This window comes from Heptranchias perlo, chromosome 16 (genome assembly GCF_035084215.1).
Source record: "Heptranchias perlo isolate sHepPer1 chromosome 16, sHepPer1.hap1, whole genome shotgun sequence".
In the NCBI taxonomy this organism is placed as follows: Eukaryota; Metazoa; Chordata; class Chondrichthyes; order Hexanchiformes; family Hexanchidae; genus Heptranchias; species Heptranchias perlo.
This window is the reverse complement of record NC_090340.1, coordinates 41162430-41181098: the sequence shown is the minus strand read 5'-3', so window position 1 is coordinate 41181098 and position 18669 is coordinate 41162430. Positions and strand designations below refer to the sequence as shown.

The 18669-nt window shown below is 42.1% G+C and overlaps 1 protein-coding gene across 2 annotated transcripts in view; it reads right to left on the bottom strand.

The window, feature by feature from the left end:
• Positions 1–16552: 16552 nt before the first annotated feature.
• Positions 16553–18669, bottom strand: part of banp (BTG3 associated nuclear protein) — a 242214-nt gene continuing 240097 nt past the window's right edge. For both annotated transcript variants that reach the window (XM_067998008.1, XM_067998007.1), the window contains exon 13: positions 16553–17600. In XM_067998008.1, the coding sequence (XP_067854109.1) occupies positions 17472–17600 (129 nt within the window). In that variant the 3' untranslated portion in view covers positions 16553–17471. The remainder of the gene's footprint in view (positions 17601–18669) is intronic.

The following is an 18669-nucleotide window of genomic DNA, read 5'->3' as shown; positions in this document are numbered from 1 at the left end:
AACTGTACCTGTGTGTATGTCAGTTGTGAGTAAGATCAGGCTTGGCTGTGATGCTCTCTTTAGTTGAACAGTCACTATCTAGTTTCAAACATGAAGAATGGTCACTTGGACAGGGGTTGCCTGTGGAACTTTAGCCCAATAAGAGTTAGTGTTTCCCGGAGAGAAACCGATAAAGGAAAGAATGCTTCTGAATTTTCAATTTCTAGTAATTTGGAAATCTATTCATTCTGGAATAAACTGTACTGTTTTTCAAACATCCCTTTACTGCCTTAGGTTACAGAAGTTCTCACATATGTAAGGGTCTTTGTTTGATTTGTAATTTGTACCACATTTCTGATCTGAAAAGTAATTATTACATTTTATTTCTCCATTTAGGCTGTTTTCATTGTCTAAGTACAAGCCTCCAACTGTTACAGAGCAGATGCACTTCCAATTTTCCCCAGACAATAACATAGGCTTTAACTGATCTCAACCAAATGTACCTCTCACAAACATATGGAAAGAAGAGTGAAAACAGACCATCAAGCACACCCCATCTAGTCAATAGTGCAATCTCACATACCATGCATCAATCACCTAGCAATGCTATATACTGGGAAAACAGAACAGAGAAAGAAAACCTGTGGCCATTTCATGAAAAACTAAGAATTTCCTCTCCGATTCCTTTGGACAATCAAGCAAGCTTCAGAAGAAGTGACTCATCACAATAACAACTAACCAGCAACTTGTCCCCAATAATTGAAAATGCACTCCTCTCAGGTCAAGTTCCCTTTTAAAAGACTGTTGTAATTGAATAATCACCATTCCTTGACCGTTTGTTTCAGAGGATGAAATGTGAAAAGGAATACTTTCTGAAATCTTATTTAACTCTTTACCTACAGATATTTTTTGAATTTAATTTTTTTTGGTTTATTTAAAAAAAACTTTACATTTATTTTGTAAAGTGGCTGTATATTTTTGTCACGTGGTACTTTCAGGAAAATACAATGGCACATTGAGGTTATTGGAACAGTTAAGTCAACTGGGAACCACAAGCCTTGGGAGTCAGGGTAATTTCGTATCCCTCAGATTCAGCCGAGTCAGGGACAATTCCAGCGTCCTGCCTGGTGGAGTCTCATACAGTTCAATCATTACCTTGTGTGGGGCTTTCACAGCCCGATTGAACGAAAGAGAATCACTGATAGCTTGTGATTGCATTGCCAGTTAACCATTCTATGGTACAGTCTGAGTGGGAATGTTTGGGTGGAGTAGGTTTCCAGGAAAGGGCTTCAAACTTCCTGGTGCTTCCAGAGCTCCAGGAAAAATGCGTTTGTTACCCAATGCACCTGGCATCTGGCCCAGAAATGTTTCACACACCCGTTTGTTGTGGGGAGGATTGCTTCTTGCAACAAGGTAATGCACTTTCTTGCAGCTAGCAGAGACAGCTGCATTAGCTTACAAGTTGCTGAGGGACTCTTATTCCAGGGAATAGGCCCATCAGGCAAAGGCCTGGGTCTTCAGAAGTTCTCAGTTCCATTGTATTCTCTGTGTTCTCCTGGATTTCTGTCCAGTATGACTGAATGTGTGGAATGACCAGAAGAGATGTAACAGCGTGCCTTTCTGACTACCGCCCCTCCAGTGGTCATCCCACAGGGAGAGTGGAATTTGTGAAATGTCTGTGGAGTGCAGTACATTCTCACATTCTGCTGCAGGTGGTGGTCATGAAGGTTTACTTCCATACTTACCTATAGACCTTTTTAGGCATGAAAAGAAATGTATCTTGCCATCTAATCAAACTCATTGCCTATGCATCTTTTAGGCATGACCTCTAGTCCTACCATCCCTATCCATTTCAAATAACCTATCTAACTGGACTGTATCCAATACCCTCATCGCTTTAAAAACTTCAGTTGCATCCCCTTTTAAGCCTTCATTTCTACAAAGTAAATAACCCCAACTCTTGGAGCCCATCCTCATAACTAAGATTTGGTATCATCCGCTGCAACCTTTTCACAGCCTCAACGTTCTTCAGCATGTGCAAAGATCAATAACAGTGTGCATTCATAAAATCCACCCACCAGTGGGGTAATGTTTGTCGAGAGCACCATCCAGCAACCGACAGGGCACACAACTTTTTTCAACTGTTAACGGTTCCGCACATGCAGGGTATCGTTGCTGGAACTCACGTGGCCATCAGAGCTCCACTAGAAAACCCCAAAGTTTTAATGAACAGGCAGGTGATTAGTGACAACATAAATAGAATTCTGCACATCACTGGCCATTTCCTGGGAAGTAGCCATGAATCTTTTATTCTTCATTAGTTCATCATGCCACAACTATTTGAGAGGCTCCGCAGAATGAATGGTTGGCTCCAGCAAGACTCGGGCTACCTTTTGCAGCCCTGGCTCACTAAACCAATCAGGAATCCCCACATAGGAGTGAGAAAATGAGGTTCATGCACAATGAAAGTTAATGTTGAGCATACCAATACCATAGACATCGTGAAGAAATGCTGTTTGGGTCTCCCAGCAGGGGTGCTGCTATACAATCAGGTCAAGGCAAGCAAGATCATCGCTGTGTGCTGCATGTTTCACAATTTAATGATCAGAAGTAGTGTAAATATACAGCAGGCTGAGAAGGACCAGAGAGATCTGCAGCCCGACCAGGAAAGGAGGAAGCCAACTTAGAGAAAGTTGATGTGCAGGCAAGCAAATGCAGCAAATTTCCCTGATTGTCAACTGCTTTTTGTAAAAGACACCATTTGCCACTGTGCAGCTGTGGTTCATCAAAGAAAGCACACACATTGCAACACCCATGAAGATGGCACACATTCCATCCACTCAACCCGAAAATTTCAGACTCATGGCCCTTAGATTACATGTAGAAGAGTTATTATAATAGGGCAGAGAAAAACTTGCCCGGTCACAGGAGTGTGCACGGTGACAGAACTAAATGACATTTTTATAAATAGTTGTAATAAATCACTAGAAAATTTGAAGTGGGAACTGCCTCCTGTTTGGTACTCTTGTATGACAATTGGGAACAAGTAGAATTATAGAAAGGTTACAGCATGGAAGGAGGCCATTCGGCCCATCAAGTCAGCACCAGCTCTATGCAAGAGCAATCCAGCTAGTCCCACTCCCCCGCCTTTTCCCCGTAGCACTGGAAATGTTTTCCTTTCAGGTACTTATCCAGTTCTCTTTTGAAGACCATGTTTGAATCTGCCATCACCACCCCCTCAGGCAGTGCATTCCAGATCCTAACAACTCGCTGTGTAAAAAAGTTTTTCCTCATGTCACCTTTGGTTCTTTTACCAATCACCTTAAATCTATGTCCTCTGGTCCTTGACCCTTCCGCCAATGGGAACAGCTTTTCTCTATCCACTCTGTCTCGAGTAATGTGCTGATGTTGAGGCTCAAGATTAGGATATGATGGCAATCTATGGGGAGCAAGGATTTCACTTGGACCATGAGAGAGTTTGCTGAGAGAAGGCAGATCTTTGATGGGCTGACACTTCCAAATAATAATATTCTACCCCTCTGTGAAGGTATGCCAACTGAGTTTGTGTCTTAGCGGCCTAGTACCTGCACTTGCTTCCTGTTCTTCAAGGGCTGGGTCTTCAGCATCAGCAGTGTCATCATCAGGCTCTTTGGCATCCTCTGGGATCCACCATCTGTCCTTCCCTGCTTGCAAAGTTGTAAAGCATACAACATGCTACCTCAATTTGCAACAGTGCTGTGTGCATACTACAAGGCACTCCGGACATATCCAGACACCAGAAACGTTCCTTTGAGCGTCCCAATGGTTTGATCAATTCTTATCCGTGTGTACCTCATTGTAGCTCCTTCGCAGCAGAGGCGTCATGAACCATGGGAGTAATGGGTATCCCTTGTCACCTAGCACCAATCCTCGCTCTTGGCCCAGCTGAGACACTGGACTCTCAAAAGTATAAAAGCATCATGATGGCTCCCAGTATGTCCCGAATTCAGATACAAGAAGCTCTACCTATCATCACAAATGAGCTGCACATTTAGGGAATGGAAGCCTTTGTAGTTCATATGAATATGAGGGTTTATATTTGGGACAAGCAATGCCATGTGGTTGCAATCAGTAGCCCTAACAATCCTGGGGAATCTGGGAATCCTGAAAAGTTTGTTGACCCTCTTAGTCACCTATGTGGGAGCACTGTCACATTATATAAATTGAGCTGCCCTGGCAAAGAGTGAATTAGTGACTTGCCTTATAGAGGAGTGCACAGCAAATTGGCTGATCTCACAAAAGTCTCCCATGGCTCACTGAAATGAGCTAGTGGCATAAAAGTTGAGAGGTGTGATCACTTTCTCTGCTACCATCAGAGCTGTACGTGCTGTGGACCTTGGTTGCAGATCTGGCTGCAGCAGCAAACAAGAGCTCCTCCAAAGCTTCATGGCTGAAATGCAGCCTCCTGAGACAGAGCTCCTGGTAAAGGTCTCAAAGTACCTTTGGTCTAGAGATCCTGCTGGACGGGTAATGATGGGATGATCTGGCTCTTGACTGGAGCTGCCTGATTAATCTTACAGCCTCCTGCGGCTTCACTTCTTCCAGTGTATGGATCACGTAAAATGGCATTCCCATTTTGAGGTCAATGTGGTGCCCTCAGATCCGAGCTCAGTAATTGTCTTGAAATAGAATGCTTTCCAAGGGCAATGCAGAAAGTAGGGGAAGACCTCCTGAGTATAAGAATGAAAAAAATCTTGCAATACCTGCAGCGAGTCTCAAGATATAGCCAAAAGTCTCTACAAGCAATCTCAGTTCAGCAGTGACCCATAAACCAACTACTTTTACCTTGATGAACTGATCCTGCAAACTGTACCTTTGAAACAGTGAAGCACATTTACAAGGTTGCAGTGAAAGGCAGAAGCCCTGGAATTTAGGACCAATGATGTCATCCCATCCTAACTCTGTCATTTGCATATGACTATCACTGGGAAGGCAGGTCCTTCTTTAGTGCACCCTGAAACTGAACATGATTTATGCTGGAGCCCATCTCCAGTAGAATCCAGGTGTACATCGGCCCCAACAGAAGTTTCTGGCCCCACAAAAGTGTAATTGGCGACTTATGCCCTCCCCAACCCAGGAATTTCAGGGCCTTTGTCTTCATTTATTCCATTTCACAGATCTCCCTGCTTATGTACCTGGCAACCAACCCCCACTCTGCAAACTCCATTCTATAGCAGAACAGTGGGTGCAAGCAAGTGACTTGCCCTCCAATTTTCCTTTCCTCCCCACTGAGCAAGTAACCAGCCTCTGTTTGGCAAATTCCCTGACTCCACAATCAAATCACAAAGTCTGTGCACACCCAACCACTTGGTGACACAATGTGCCATTTGTAACCACACTCAAAAGTAAGAAAGGCATTTTCTGAACCCAAGTAAATTTGGCCCATCTTTAAATAACCATGAATAAACACTTAAAACATTAGACACACCCTGAGACATATTTTTGTGTAACTTCAACTTAATTGAAATTCCTTTAGGCTGACGCTAATCTTACACTCAATAAGCAACTTGTTTTCACTAGAATGTGTGAGTTTTTCATTGTCTGTTTACATATGACTGATGTTTTCCAGTGTTTTTTTAGCTTTCATTTTAGTATGTTCCAGATTTGAAATACCAAGTTACTGAATTTCAACATCTCACATTACTTTCAAAAGCAAAATACTGCGGATGCTGGAAATCTGAAATAAAAACAGAAAATGCTGGAAATGTTCAGCAAAAGGCTGAGCATTTCCAACATTTTGTGTTTTTATCTCACATTTCTTTAGTGCACTTATATTCTTTTTCAAGTTTTTTTTCATTAAAAATCCTTATGGGTAATATTCCTTTTGCTGATTAATTTTTGCAAAATATGTCAATGTGAGTACAAAATGGAACTTTCAACTTTTTGGTAAAATACTGACAGCAGGAATTTCACCCACTTTGTTCTCTATTAGTTGTTCCTGCTTTGGAGGCTCACATCCTGGGCAAATACCTTAGATTATAAAGTTGAGCAGAAAGTGTCACAGTTGTTGCAAATAGGTCAGAAGCCCACACCAGGACTTGAATGTATAAGCTGGGCTGACACTCCAGTGCATTACTAAGGGAGTGCTGCATTGCTGTTCTTTAAATAAGAAATCTACTCATCAGATGGACGTTAAAGTTATAATGGGAAGAAGCTATAGTCGGTATCCTTGAAGAATGAGATTAAATGGCTTGCAAGGCTTTCAACACTGAAACCTATGTAATCTGTATTTGCATACATGAGCCTGTCAATTGGTGGCACTGCAGACACAAGTTTCCTGGATTTATCTGTATTGCATTCTGTGTAAGTTAGATTCAAATATGTGAGGTGAGGCAGCTGACTGTGTCACATGATCAAGGCAAAGTGAGGAGCTTTGAAGAGTCTGCAAACTTTCCTTACTGATTTTTTCAAAGTTTTTTTTGTTTTTTCCTACTGAGATCTGAAATTGATTTTCACTGCCTGCGACTAGGTCAGACCACCCAAAGTTTTTGGACCCCCGCCCCTTCAGGTCTAAGATCTTTCCTTTAAATTGCTGCCACTTCTCCTCCAGGAATGCCAATCTTGAAGTTCTGCTCCCCTCTTCACATGAATTCTGTTTGTCTCTTTTTCCCCGTTCACCTTCATTTCTATCTCTTTCACTTCCTGATCAAGTACTTGCTAAGACTAGTTTCACAGCCCCATTCTTCTTTCAACACCGACCTCTATCTGCAATCCTAAGGATCTTGGACCTTAATTTCCAGGAGCAGGTACGGCTTTGTCTCTGGGCAGTCTACTCTATGTCATTATTATTGAAGGTGGAAGAGCAGCACAGGTTAAAGGGTAGGAGAATCAGGCAGGATAGCAGAAGAATGTAGCCCACCAGATATTAGCCCCCAAAAGAATTTACATGCAGCACATTCATATGAGGACCTCACTGAGGAGCTCTGCATCAGGAGACTTTGCTTCTCAAATGTTGCAATTGAGCATCTCTGTGAACTGCTGCATGAAGATCTCAGACCACATTCAACTGCTAGCATTGCTCTCTCTGAGGTAACAATGGTCACCACAGCCCTCAGCTTTTATGGCTCAGACTCCTTTCAGGCAGCCACAAGGGATCTCTGCAACACAAGCCAGAGAGAGTAAGGGCACATATACACCAGGCCACTGACATGCTGTACAGCACAGCAGTCCACTTCATTAGCTTCAGCATCGCAGCTAGGCAGCAGAGAGAAAGCACCCCACAGTTCTATGGGTTTGCTTGCTTCCCGAGGGTACAGGCTGCACATTGCATTGAAGGCACCCAAAGAGAACCCCCTCACCTATGTATACAGTAAGCTGCCGTGATGCCTTTATCCTCCAACATTCGGCACATCCTAATTTCTTCAAGGAAGAAAATCATATCAATGGATGGCTACTGGATGACATACCATACCCCCTGCTGCCATGGCTGATAATCCCATTCTGACTACCCCAAACACAAGCAGAGGAGCAGCATAACGAGGCATATGCTGCTACCAGACTGGTGCTTGAAAGCACTGCTGTCTAGATAGGTTGGGCGCAATTCTGCAGTATGTCCCAGAGAGGGTTTTCAGAATTATTACTGCTTGCTGTGCGCTTCATAACTTGTCATCCAGGAAGAGCTGCTATTTGACATGGCTGAAGAGGAGGCATATGCTTTGGAGAAGCAGAACTTCAGGATGATATCCATTCAGAGGAGTTCTCACTGATAGCTGCAAGGGAAATGAGAGTCTGGTACTCGTAGAAGTATCTACGTGAATCAGAATTTGCTAATAATCATCAGCTGAGTCAATGGGGTTTAACATAACTCACTGGGCGGGAAACCCACGGGATCGGGTAGAATGCTGGTTTTACAGCCCGCCCAATATTACTCTCCAACTACTTCAGTACAGTAAAATCGGGCGGGGTGTAAAACTAATGTTGCACTTGATCCCATCAGTTTCCTGATGGGCGGATTAGGTTAAAAGTGCCCCCAATAAGTCAGCACCAACGAACTCTCCTTTTCCTGTATGCCTGTACTCTCCATGAATAACAAAGCACCTCATAAGTGTTCATTCTACTTGAATGCAAAATAAACAGTCACCCTACTCTTTCCTAATGCTGTGATTCCTCTGGCCTTTCTATTATCTATTCTGTGTATTTCCCTCTCGAGGCTACAACTCAGTAGGCCAGCAATGAAGCTGTCAAGCACCTAATCTCCTGATCTCCTGTTTGATGGCTGCTGAAGTCAAAATGGTACTCATGAGGTGCTAGCAAGGAAGATGCTCTCTGTGCCAATCCATAGTACCCTTCACATAGGTCAGCATTGCAGCTTGTCTGCAAGGTGGTGCAGCCAAGTTTTAGGTCACAGCTGGCCATCAATGTCCTTGCATGTACCAGCCCTAAGTTGCATGGTAGCTGCAAGTGACACAGCTCTGCATCTGCCTCTCTGCTGACCCAGACCACGAGAAGACTGTTCTTCACAGTCATCACCAGGTAGCTGCGCCAGGGACTACAGAAAGGGTTGTGACATCTTGGTGGGTGTGGCTAGTTCTCAACCGCTTTGGCATGCTCCTTCATGCCGTACCATGTAAAGCATGACATACTGTGATTAAGGTGCTTCTGAAGAACCATCCGGTACGACTGCTAATCAGGCAGTTACATATCATAGAAACAAAGATCAAGGATCTGCTTGCACATCTTTCTTTAGGAAGAGGAGCCGCCACCAGCATTGGGCGGATGCAGTGTATGGATGCCAGTGGGAGGATCTTTCGGGCAGCCTGACCTGTTAGGCATCCCTCTGTAGTTCCTCCTCTTCCTCTGAACACCAGTAGTTCAGAGAATTTCCATTGCAAAACCCATTGGTGCCAGGAATTCTGCTGGTTCAAAAACATAATAATTAAGGACAACTGGCAGAAAGGCCCACAAAATCCTAAATGCCAGCAGGGGAAAAAATTAAAAATAGCCCAGAAATGCCCTAAAAGCATTTGTCTTTAACATAGAATCATGGAATGGATACAGCACAGAAGGAGGCCATTCGGCCCATCGAGCCCATGCCAGCTCTTTGTAAGAGCAATACAGTTAGTCCCTTCCCCCACTCTTTCCCCGTAGCCCTGCAAATTTTTTCTCTTCAGTATTTATCAAATTCCTTTTTGAAAGCCATGTTAGAATCTGCTTCCGCCGCCCTTTCAGGCAGCACATTCCAGATCATAACTACTCACTGCGTTAAAAAAGTTTTTCCTTATGTCGCCTTTGGTACTTTTGCCAATCACTTTAAATTTGTGTCCTCTGGTTCTCAACCCTTCCGCCAATGGGAACAGTTGCTCTTTATTTACTTTATCTAAACCCTTCATGATTATGAACACTGCTATCAAATCTCCTCTTAACCTTCTCTGCTCTAAGGAGAACAACCCCAGCTTCTCCAGTCTATCCACGTAACTGAAGTCCCTCATCCCTAGAACCATTCTATTAAATCTTTTCTGCACCCTCTCAATGGCCTTCACATCTTTCCTAAAGTGCAGTGCCCAGAAATGGACACAATACTCCAGTTGTGGCCGAACCTGTGTTTTATAAAGGTTCAACATAACTTCCTTGCTTTTGTACTCTATGCCTCTATTTATAAAGCCCAGGATCCCGTATGCTTTTTTAACCACTTTCTCAAACTGTCCTGCCACCTTCAAATATTTCTGTACATATACCCCAGGTCTCTCTGTTCTACCTTTTAAATGATTTCCTGCCTGAAAGGTCTGACCCTAGCCATCCTGATGCCAGGTTCCCACAGCATTAATGGACTTGGTGCCCAGCACAGCCTGCACAATGGGAAATCATATGGGGAAATTCCATGCTCCCTTTTACAGATATTAATTAGACTCCCTCTTGTCTTGAATGGGAATTCTGTCATCGACTCCAGATCCAACTGGAAACCTGAATGGGAGTGAAAATAAGCAGAAATAATTTAGCTTTCCATTACGCTTCAACAACACTGCATTCATGGCAAAATGGTGATGAAAGTCTTGTTGGCCTAATCATAGGTAATCTTGTTTAGGTCATCCTAGGACCATGCTCATGTAACTAGGCTACAGCTCCATGTCAACCTTACTGTACTGCCTATTCCACTCATCATTTCCTGTCTTCTGTCACCATAACCCGTACCCAATCCTTTGCTACTTCTCCACTGATCATCTATCCCAGTACTGCTCCCTTGAGACTCCTACAGTAGCAATGCAAGATGCCAAATTCCCTAATGCATACACACCATTCACCTCACTCCCATTCCACCTGTCAACATAGAGTTAGAGTCATAGAGTTATACAGCACGAATAGAGGCCCTTCGGCCCATCGTGTCCGCACCGGCCATCAAGCCCTGTCTACTCTAATCCCATATTCCAGCATTTGGTCCGTAGCCTTGTATGCTATGGCATTTCAAGTGCTCATCCAAATGCTTCTTGAATGTTGTGAGGGTTCCTGCCTCCACAACCCTTTCAGGCAGTGAGTTCCAGACTCCAACCACCCTCTGGGTGAAAAAGTTCTTTCTCAAATCCCCTCTAAACCTCCCGCCTTTTACCTTGAATCTATGTCCCCTTGTTATAGAACCCGCAACGAAGGGAAAAAGCTCCTTAGTATCCATCCTATCTGTGCCCCTCATAATTTTGTACACCTCAATCATGTCCCCCCTCAGCCTCCTCTGCTCGAAGGAAAACAAACCCAATCTTCCCAGTCTCTCTTCATAGCTGAAGCGCTCCAGCCCTGGTAACATCCTGGTGAATCTCCTCTGCACCCTCTCCAAAGCGATCACATCCTTCCTGTAGTGCGGCGACCAGAACTGCACACAACTCCAGCTGTGGCCTAACCAGTGTTCTATACAGCTCCATCATAACCTCCTTGCTCTTATATTTTATGCCTCGGCTAATAAAGGCAAGTATCCCATATGCCTTCTTTACCACCTTATCTACCTGTTCCGCCGCCTTCAGGGATCTGTGAACTTGCACACCAAGATCCCTCTGACCCTCTGTCTTGCCTAGGGTCCTCCCATTCATTGTGTATTCCCTTGCCTTGTTAGTCCCTCCAAAGTGCATCACCTCGCACTTTTCCGGGTTAAATTCCATTTGCCACTGTTCCGCCCATCTGACCAACCCATCTATATCGTCCTGCAGGCTGAGGCTATCCTCCTCGCTATTTACCACCCTACCAATTTTTGTATCATCAGCGAACTTACTGATCATACCTTTTACATTCATATCCAAGTCATTAATGTAGACTACAAACAGCAAGGGACCCAGCACTGATCCCTGTGGTACCCCACTGGCCACAGGTGCAGCTTTTTCTCTCTACCACCACCCTTGACTCCATGACTACTGTTATGCTGTCTGACAGCTTGTCTGACATCAAGTTCTCAATGAGCCAGAATATTCTCCAGCTCAATTTTGACAAGATCGAAGCAACTCAATTTGGCTCCCACCAGAAACCAAGCATCTTAGCTCCAATTATCCATATCTCGCTGCTCGATCAGGCTGTACCCTACAATGAGCCAACTGGGCTAAGCGCATATCCAGCCCACCACCATTTACTTTCAATTCCATAATATCGCCGTCCCTAGCTTATTTCACCACTGCCGCAGCATTAATCCAAGCCTTAATCATCTTTGGGCCTTCTCTAAGCTCCTCTTGCCAGCCCCCCAAACACAGACTCATCCAGAACTCCAATGCCCACATCCTATTCCTTTACTAAATTGCGCTTACCTGTGCTTGCCAAAGTCCACTGGCTCGCCATCCTCCAACAGATTGACTTCATCATTCTAATTCCTGTTTATAAATTCTTCCATGGCCTTAATCTACCTTACTTCTGCAACCTCTCAAACACCACTCCCAGTTCACACTATCCGCTCTTCCAACAATGACATCCTCCTTTTCTCCCTGTCCCTCAGGGGAAGAACCTTTACTCATCATGTCCCAGCACTCTGGTAATTTGTTCCTAAAGTCTTTTGCCTTGCCTTATCTGTCCCAACTCCCAAGAGCCTCCTCAAAACCACCTTTTTGACTTTGCCTTTGGTCAGCTTCCCTAACCCTCCTCCCAAATTCCTCTCTGTGTCCAACCCCCACTTTGTAAAGCACCTTGGCATGTGTTGCTATGTTAAAAGGTGATATATAATTGCAAGATATTGTAAAGTACATAGTGATATAGGAAGGATATATGCATTACAGTCATCTGCTTAGTTTAGTTCAAAGATTAACATTTATAATAGTGCGTTATTTGCATGGATTATGAAATTACACTGGAATATGAATTTAAGTGCAGTTGAGTGTACATTGTCTGTACATTTCTGATCCATTTAGAAAAATAAAGCCTATTATCCATGTGAGAAAACTGAAAATTTATCATGAACCCTCGTTATTCATCCATGAAATTATCAATGTTGATACTCTACAGATGAAATATTTAATGTAAAACATAACATATCAAAAAGACATTAATCAATAAATTAAGCTGTTGACATAACTAAGAAGTTACACTTGATGGAATAAGTTGTCCACTGCAGTTCAAACAATAATGTATTGATAAGAAAAACTAAGCAGACTGTGGCTTAAGCACACCAACAAACTATAAGTTGCACTGAATTGCTCTGTCTACAAGCATAAAGATTCTGTTGGCAATAAGTTTGTGTGAACCATATATAGTTGCTGTTGAGTGGAAGAATGCTATTTTCTACATGCTCAAATTCTAATTTATGTCTGTTAAGTAACCAATTAAAAGCACATTTAATTTTTTTAAATTAAATTTAGCAAAGTTTATGTACATTCTTGGGTACAAGTCATAAATCATTTCCAGATACGTACATTGAGATCTTGCACAGTTATATGCATTTCAATAGAGCTACCTATTGAGAGTTAGCAGGGTTGGTGTAATTCCTTGATACGAGGCCTTGGACTGATGAGGAACAATGGGTCAGGTGTTTCGCTGGCCACTGGGTGTTGTTAAGGTTTGGATAGCATGTACTCGTTGATTTAGTGGTGATTGGGTATAGAGCCTTGCTGTTCATCCATTGATTCTAGACTTACTCGGTTGTGGAAGGTCGGGTGGAAGAGGAGACTTTGGATGTATCTTCTTGCTGTTAGAAATAAGAATTGAGCAGGCCTCCACAAGGATCTGAACAATATCTTCCAGCTGCTTATCAACAAGTTGCACATAGTAAGATTTTGTTCACTAACTCCAGATTCAATATTATCTTAAGAAGCCTGTTCTACTCCCTTTCAAAAACACAAAAGCTTACTCACAAATACATCCACCATCTCTACTCTATATAATCTTCCATTAGATTAGCAAACACAGAATCCCTACCTAGTTCTTGTCCACCCATGAACAAGAGGACTGGAGACTAGCATGCAAGCTTAGCCACAATCTTTACCTGCTGCAGAATGAGCGAGGACCAACTCACAATACATTTTGGATAAGTACTTTGCCAACATAACCAGTCAGAGATAACACCAGTAACAGTATTACAAAAAATGGCATCTTTACCAAAAAGATTCAGGGAGTTGAAGATTACTGCACAGGTGCTTGATCTAAACCACGGAAATTTGCTTCCCAATATAAAGGGCAAATTTACAGTGAGATGCAAAAATGAACATAGTTAGGAAATTTATGAAGAGATCTCAATTTAAGTTCATTAGAGTTTCAAGTTTGGTTTGTTTATATTTCTTCTATATTGTGAGAATGGCAGAAGTATTTCTATCACTTCTTATTATCTTGGATCGAGAGTACTTAGCCAAAGGCTACATGACAAAGTGGTAAAATTATAGGAGAAACAAAGAGGAATGAATCTGGGATGTTGATGGAGTATCGAGTCTTGTTAACTTTAGAATTAATGATTGCTATATCTTTTTAAACAATGACAGGTTCTGAAGATTTAAGGACTGTGGTTTGAGATTTCACTTTTGGATTAGATCCTGAAGAAATCTGCTGTTGGATCTCTAAACTTAGATTTTTTTTAAAAAATGAGGCTAGTGAGGCCAGTAAATTTAGGAAAATATTATTGTACATTTTTATTAAGCCTATTGGCCTAGGAACATTTAAAAAATTTTGAACTTTGGAATGATATCCACAAACAGTGCTTTTTTTTAAAAGCCAAGTAAAGATTTTTATTCTGCTGTCTAGTCTGATTAAAAAGTAATCAGAATTCAGATTGCAAGTCATCTTCTTCCCCTTCCATTTTATATGGCTCTTGAAATAAGGAAAAACATAAGAAGGAAAAAGGTAGTGCAGAGCCTTATCTTTATGAAATTTGGATGTTAAAATCATTTTGTTGTCAAGGATTCTGATAAAATATTAACATAGTTATGCTAATTGACACAATTCAATATGTGATTAAATCCTGCTTAAATTCTAAGTTAATACATTAAACATATAATTTTAGAAATTTGTGGGAAGGGAAGGGAATTGGGATAGAATCCATTTCCATCGGGCTTCTGCCCCTTTCTGGCCCGATTGATCAATTCCAATAAGAGGGGAGATGTGAGAGCATTTTCCACCTATCTCCTTCCAATGTGAGATCACACTTGGAGGCAGGATATCAGGCTCCCCTGGAATTCCTACCAGCTCTGCCCAGTGTACAGCAACTGTATTTGCCTAACAGGTGCAGGAAATGGGTGCCACAATGCCATATCTAAATATCAATCCAAGAGAGATCAATTGCCGTTTTGAGAGTGACCCAACAATAAGGGACTCAATATGAAGCAATTTCTTTTCAAGTCAGCACTTGGACGAGATTGGCTTGTACTGCCCTGACAGGTTCACAAGGTGCCACTCTGAAATCCCTTTACTTCTACGGAACAGGTGCCCCAGTAGCACTGTTACGGCGCTAGTCTGCCCCACTATCCGAGTAACCCTGTTCCCAGGACAAATGCCACAGGATGAAACTATGACTTTGCAATACTGTTGTGGAACAGTAGATGGGAATGCTTAGAGTGTCACAATACAAAAATGTAGGATACTCCCCTTTTGGCATAGCACTCCTCAGTCTTGAAATTGATTTCATATACCAAAATACAGAACTTGATGGAGCACCAGTGTTCAGCACCCTGGAATGATGGGAATCCAGATCCGAATCCGAATCAATCTCTCACTCTACCAAGTTGTTAATCTTGCCTTCACTGTAGCGGGAGGAAGGGAAATCCAAAGCGACATCATCTCCTCTGGAAAACAGCTGAAAGGTTACAACGGTGGAAGCCAAAAAGCATGCTGCCTACCTTCTCAACTGCAATGCATGGCACAGGGAGATGAGAAAGAATAGAAACTGAGGGAAAAATTAGTGACTTTCTGAGCCACAGTAAGCACTGTCCAATTTCTTGAAGAAATTTGTAGATCTCCTTGTAGGATGGGGCAAAGCTCTTTCAAGGCATCTAGGGTGACAAGTCTAGGGAGATAGTCAAAGAAGATCTTCTGCGGCTTTGCACCCTGGTAGCTGGATATCAACGGGAGGGTCGGTTTCTCCTGTGTTGCTCCCTTTATCAGTCCGGCCTCCTGGGTTCTCTGCTGTCCCGCCTCCAACAAATAAATCTTAGAGCGTTTTCTCATGGGGGAAAACATTTTGGGGCCTTGTACTTCATTTTGGGAAAATTCCCCAAACAAGAACGTCTCAAGGGAGCTTCCAAAAATGAACAAAAAAAATTGACAGAAGAGCAATTAATGTAATAACCCTCAAGCTAACAGCACAATAAAATAAAACAATTAACCTCTAAGATCCCAGCATTAGCCTTCCTCAGCTGCTGTTCTAACCTACCACTGTTTTATTGTGGCATACGTTAAATTGGTGGATCCTGGGTGTACATAATGGAATTTAAGACTTGCCCATCTATGCTTTTGTCACCTCCGGACTCAATTATTCCCTATCTACTAAACTAATCTGTTTCCTCTTAAAGGATTCTTGCTGCTAAGTGGGAGCTCATGCCACTGCAGCACCAAAAGAGGCTGCTAGGGACCTTAAAGGATTAGAAGTGTCCCGACGACTGCATCAAGGCTTTCACTGGCCGAGATCACGGTCTTCCGTAGTTCAGTGCTGGGCCCAAATTGAAGGGAGAGGAGGTCTCTACAAGGCCCTCTCCCTCTATTGGGGGACATTAGGATCTTTATATGGTGGCTCTGAGAAGTAGCAGTAAGTGCTGATGGATGGGGGGAATCCACCAGGAATCTGGGACGCGCCTCTGCTCCTATTTGCATGTGGCATGTGAGGAAGGAGCAGCCTGTGGCCATTCCAACAGGGTATGGAATTCCTGGTCAGGGAGGAGACAGTAGGTCTCACTGCCTGAATTCGCCAGGTTATGCTCTATCAGAATTTTGGGGCGCAAGACGTTTTGCTAATTTTCGAAAAATCCAATCCAAAGTCCAAAAATCTTAAATGAAGAACTCAGCCTTAAGTGTAATATCTTGTGATTACTTGTTCAGTACTGATGAAAATTATACGTTTGCAATACTCAGGTAAACAAATATTTTCTTCTTTAAAAGTAATGATAATTGTGAAAGGATTGTCCTTTTGCAAATAACAGCGAAAATTTTCAGTAAATGATTTCTTCAGAAAACACTTGTTTTTATATAGTTTTTGGTCAACTAGACAAAGAAAAATTGAACATAAAAGTAGGTAAACTTATGTTTCCATGTCTACTGTTTTGGGCCGTGTTCCTGCTCAATGCTATCCATGTTAAAAAGTCAAATACATTGGCCTGGGTTTCTCATTGATTTAATGAGCTCGTTACAAGACTGTTTCTATAGCACAAGAGTCTTTAAATCTATGACTGCAGATTTAGGTTGTAGGTTGAAAGTAACACCATATTGCTACACCTAAACTAAGTAGTAAAATGTTATTCACTTCAGGCAGAAAGAACTGGCGGAACTTCACTATTCCTTTTCATAATAAATGGAACAAATCTCCTTAATTAACTGCCATATTTTCTTACCAAAATTAGTTACAAAAAAGCATGACTGGTTCTGCCTCCTAAGAGTATGCAACTGCAAATGATAACGAAAAAATAAACTCCCTGAATTCTAGTTATAATGTATACAATTCATAAATACATCTCTTCAAAACTTCAAACAAAGCATCTGTGTAATTCAGTATTTCAGACCAAAATAGCTCAGTAGCAATGATGACACAACTGCAGGAATACCAGACCCTTTGAAAATACAGTGAGTAGTAAAAGCTAACATGTTGTTGCACAGATATATGTACTTTTCTTGTTTCACACATGGTTAACCGTTGATCCCAATGTCCACAAGTTAGATTTAATTTGATACAGAAAACAAATTCTTCAAATGATTTCAAAAGTCTTTTTATGTTTCTCAACAGAGCACATAAATGCTTTATTCTTTTGTATTGTGAGGAGCTCCAGGTTTGGCAGCTATAATGTGTGGCTTGCTACTTGGCTGCAGCTTTTTTTGTACAGGCTGTGTTTTTTCCTCCCTGCTATTACAGTTCTGTTCATTTAGCTTTAACTGCTGACAGTATTGACTGGCATCTGGATTTGAACAACTTCCCCATTTTCTCCTTGTTGAATCTGGATCGCTCCATGTTCAATTTGCATTTCAGGCTGAATTGTAGCTGCAAGAGTCTCTGTTCCCTAAATAAAGGCAGAAAAAAATTCAAATTGTTACAACTCAAATTCTCTGTAAAACAGTTCCCAAAATAATTCAAGACCAAAAAAAATGATCTCTACATTCTCGCTTGTTTTCTTTTTAACTGTACATATATTTTCTTTGAAGTTTCACTAGTTTTCTATTTTCTCTAGTTTTTATTTGCTAATTTACTTTAATTACCTTTCCTCACTCTTTCCCTCCATTTTTAATAAATATTTAAAGGAAACTGATAAATTTATGATAGACGGTGGGATCCATTTCACAACAGGCAAATTTAGCAGGAATGAAAGTTTCAAAATAGCAAGTAACATAAATAGAACACCTTCAGATCTTAACATACAACACAATACTTCCAGAATCCTGCTGTAGTGTGTATAAAATGTAGCCGATTCAAGCTTCTGCACGTCAGAAAGGATTATGTAATGTGTATACAGAAAATATGTACTATGCATTCTGTAGGTGTATCACATAGCACTGAGACATGTCTAATCTGTATTATACATCACAAGGTCAATTCCTGAATGATCAAGAATGATTGTTGCTGATTCAAGAGGTAGAGTTAAAATTGTTGAGGCATGTCCAAATTCAGTCTTCGAACAAATTAAATGTGCAACCTCGAGGTTATTACTGTTTTGTTTTGGAGCCCATAAACACTTAAAGACTCTGCATTGAAATGCCCCAAATTTACATGAGCCATGAATCCGGCAGGTACGCCCACTGTTGCTCTCTAGCGCTGACCATACTGGAGTATGTGGGGTTAGTGGGAAAGCACCTCACTTGCATGGGGTTAGCAGGCATCTGTGCCACAGACACATCTTGGATGCCTATCAGCTGGAAACATTGCCGACTGCCAATCGAGGGGAAGGTGCTCGGTCCCCATGGCCTCCAGAGCCTGCTTCGGCCCCCCTTGAAAGCGGGCTGATAATGACAAATATTTCAAGGAAACTTAGATTCTCTTTAGGGTACATGTCCTGACCCTAGTCTAGACCCTCGATTGGGCCCACTTGTACCCATCTGGAGACCAGTTCGCATCATTTGACTTGGCGTACCAGC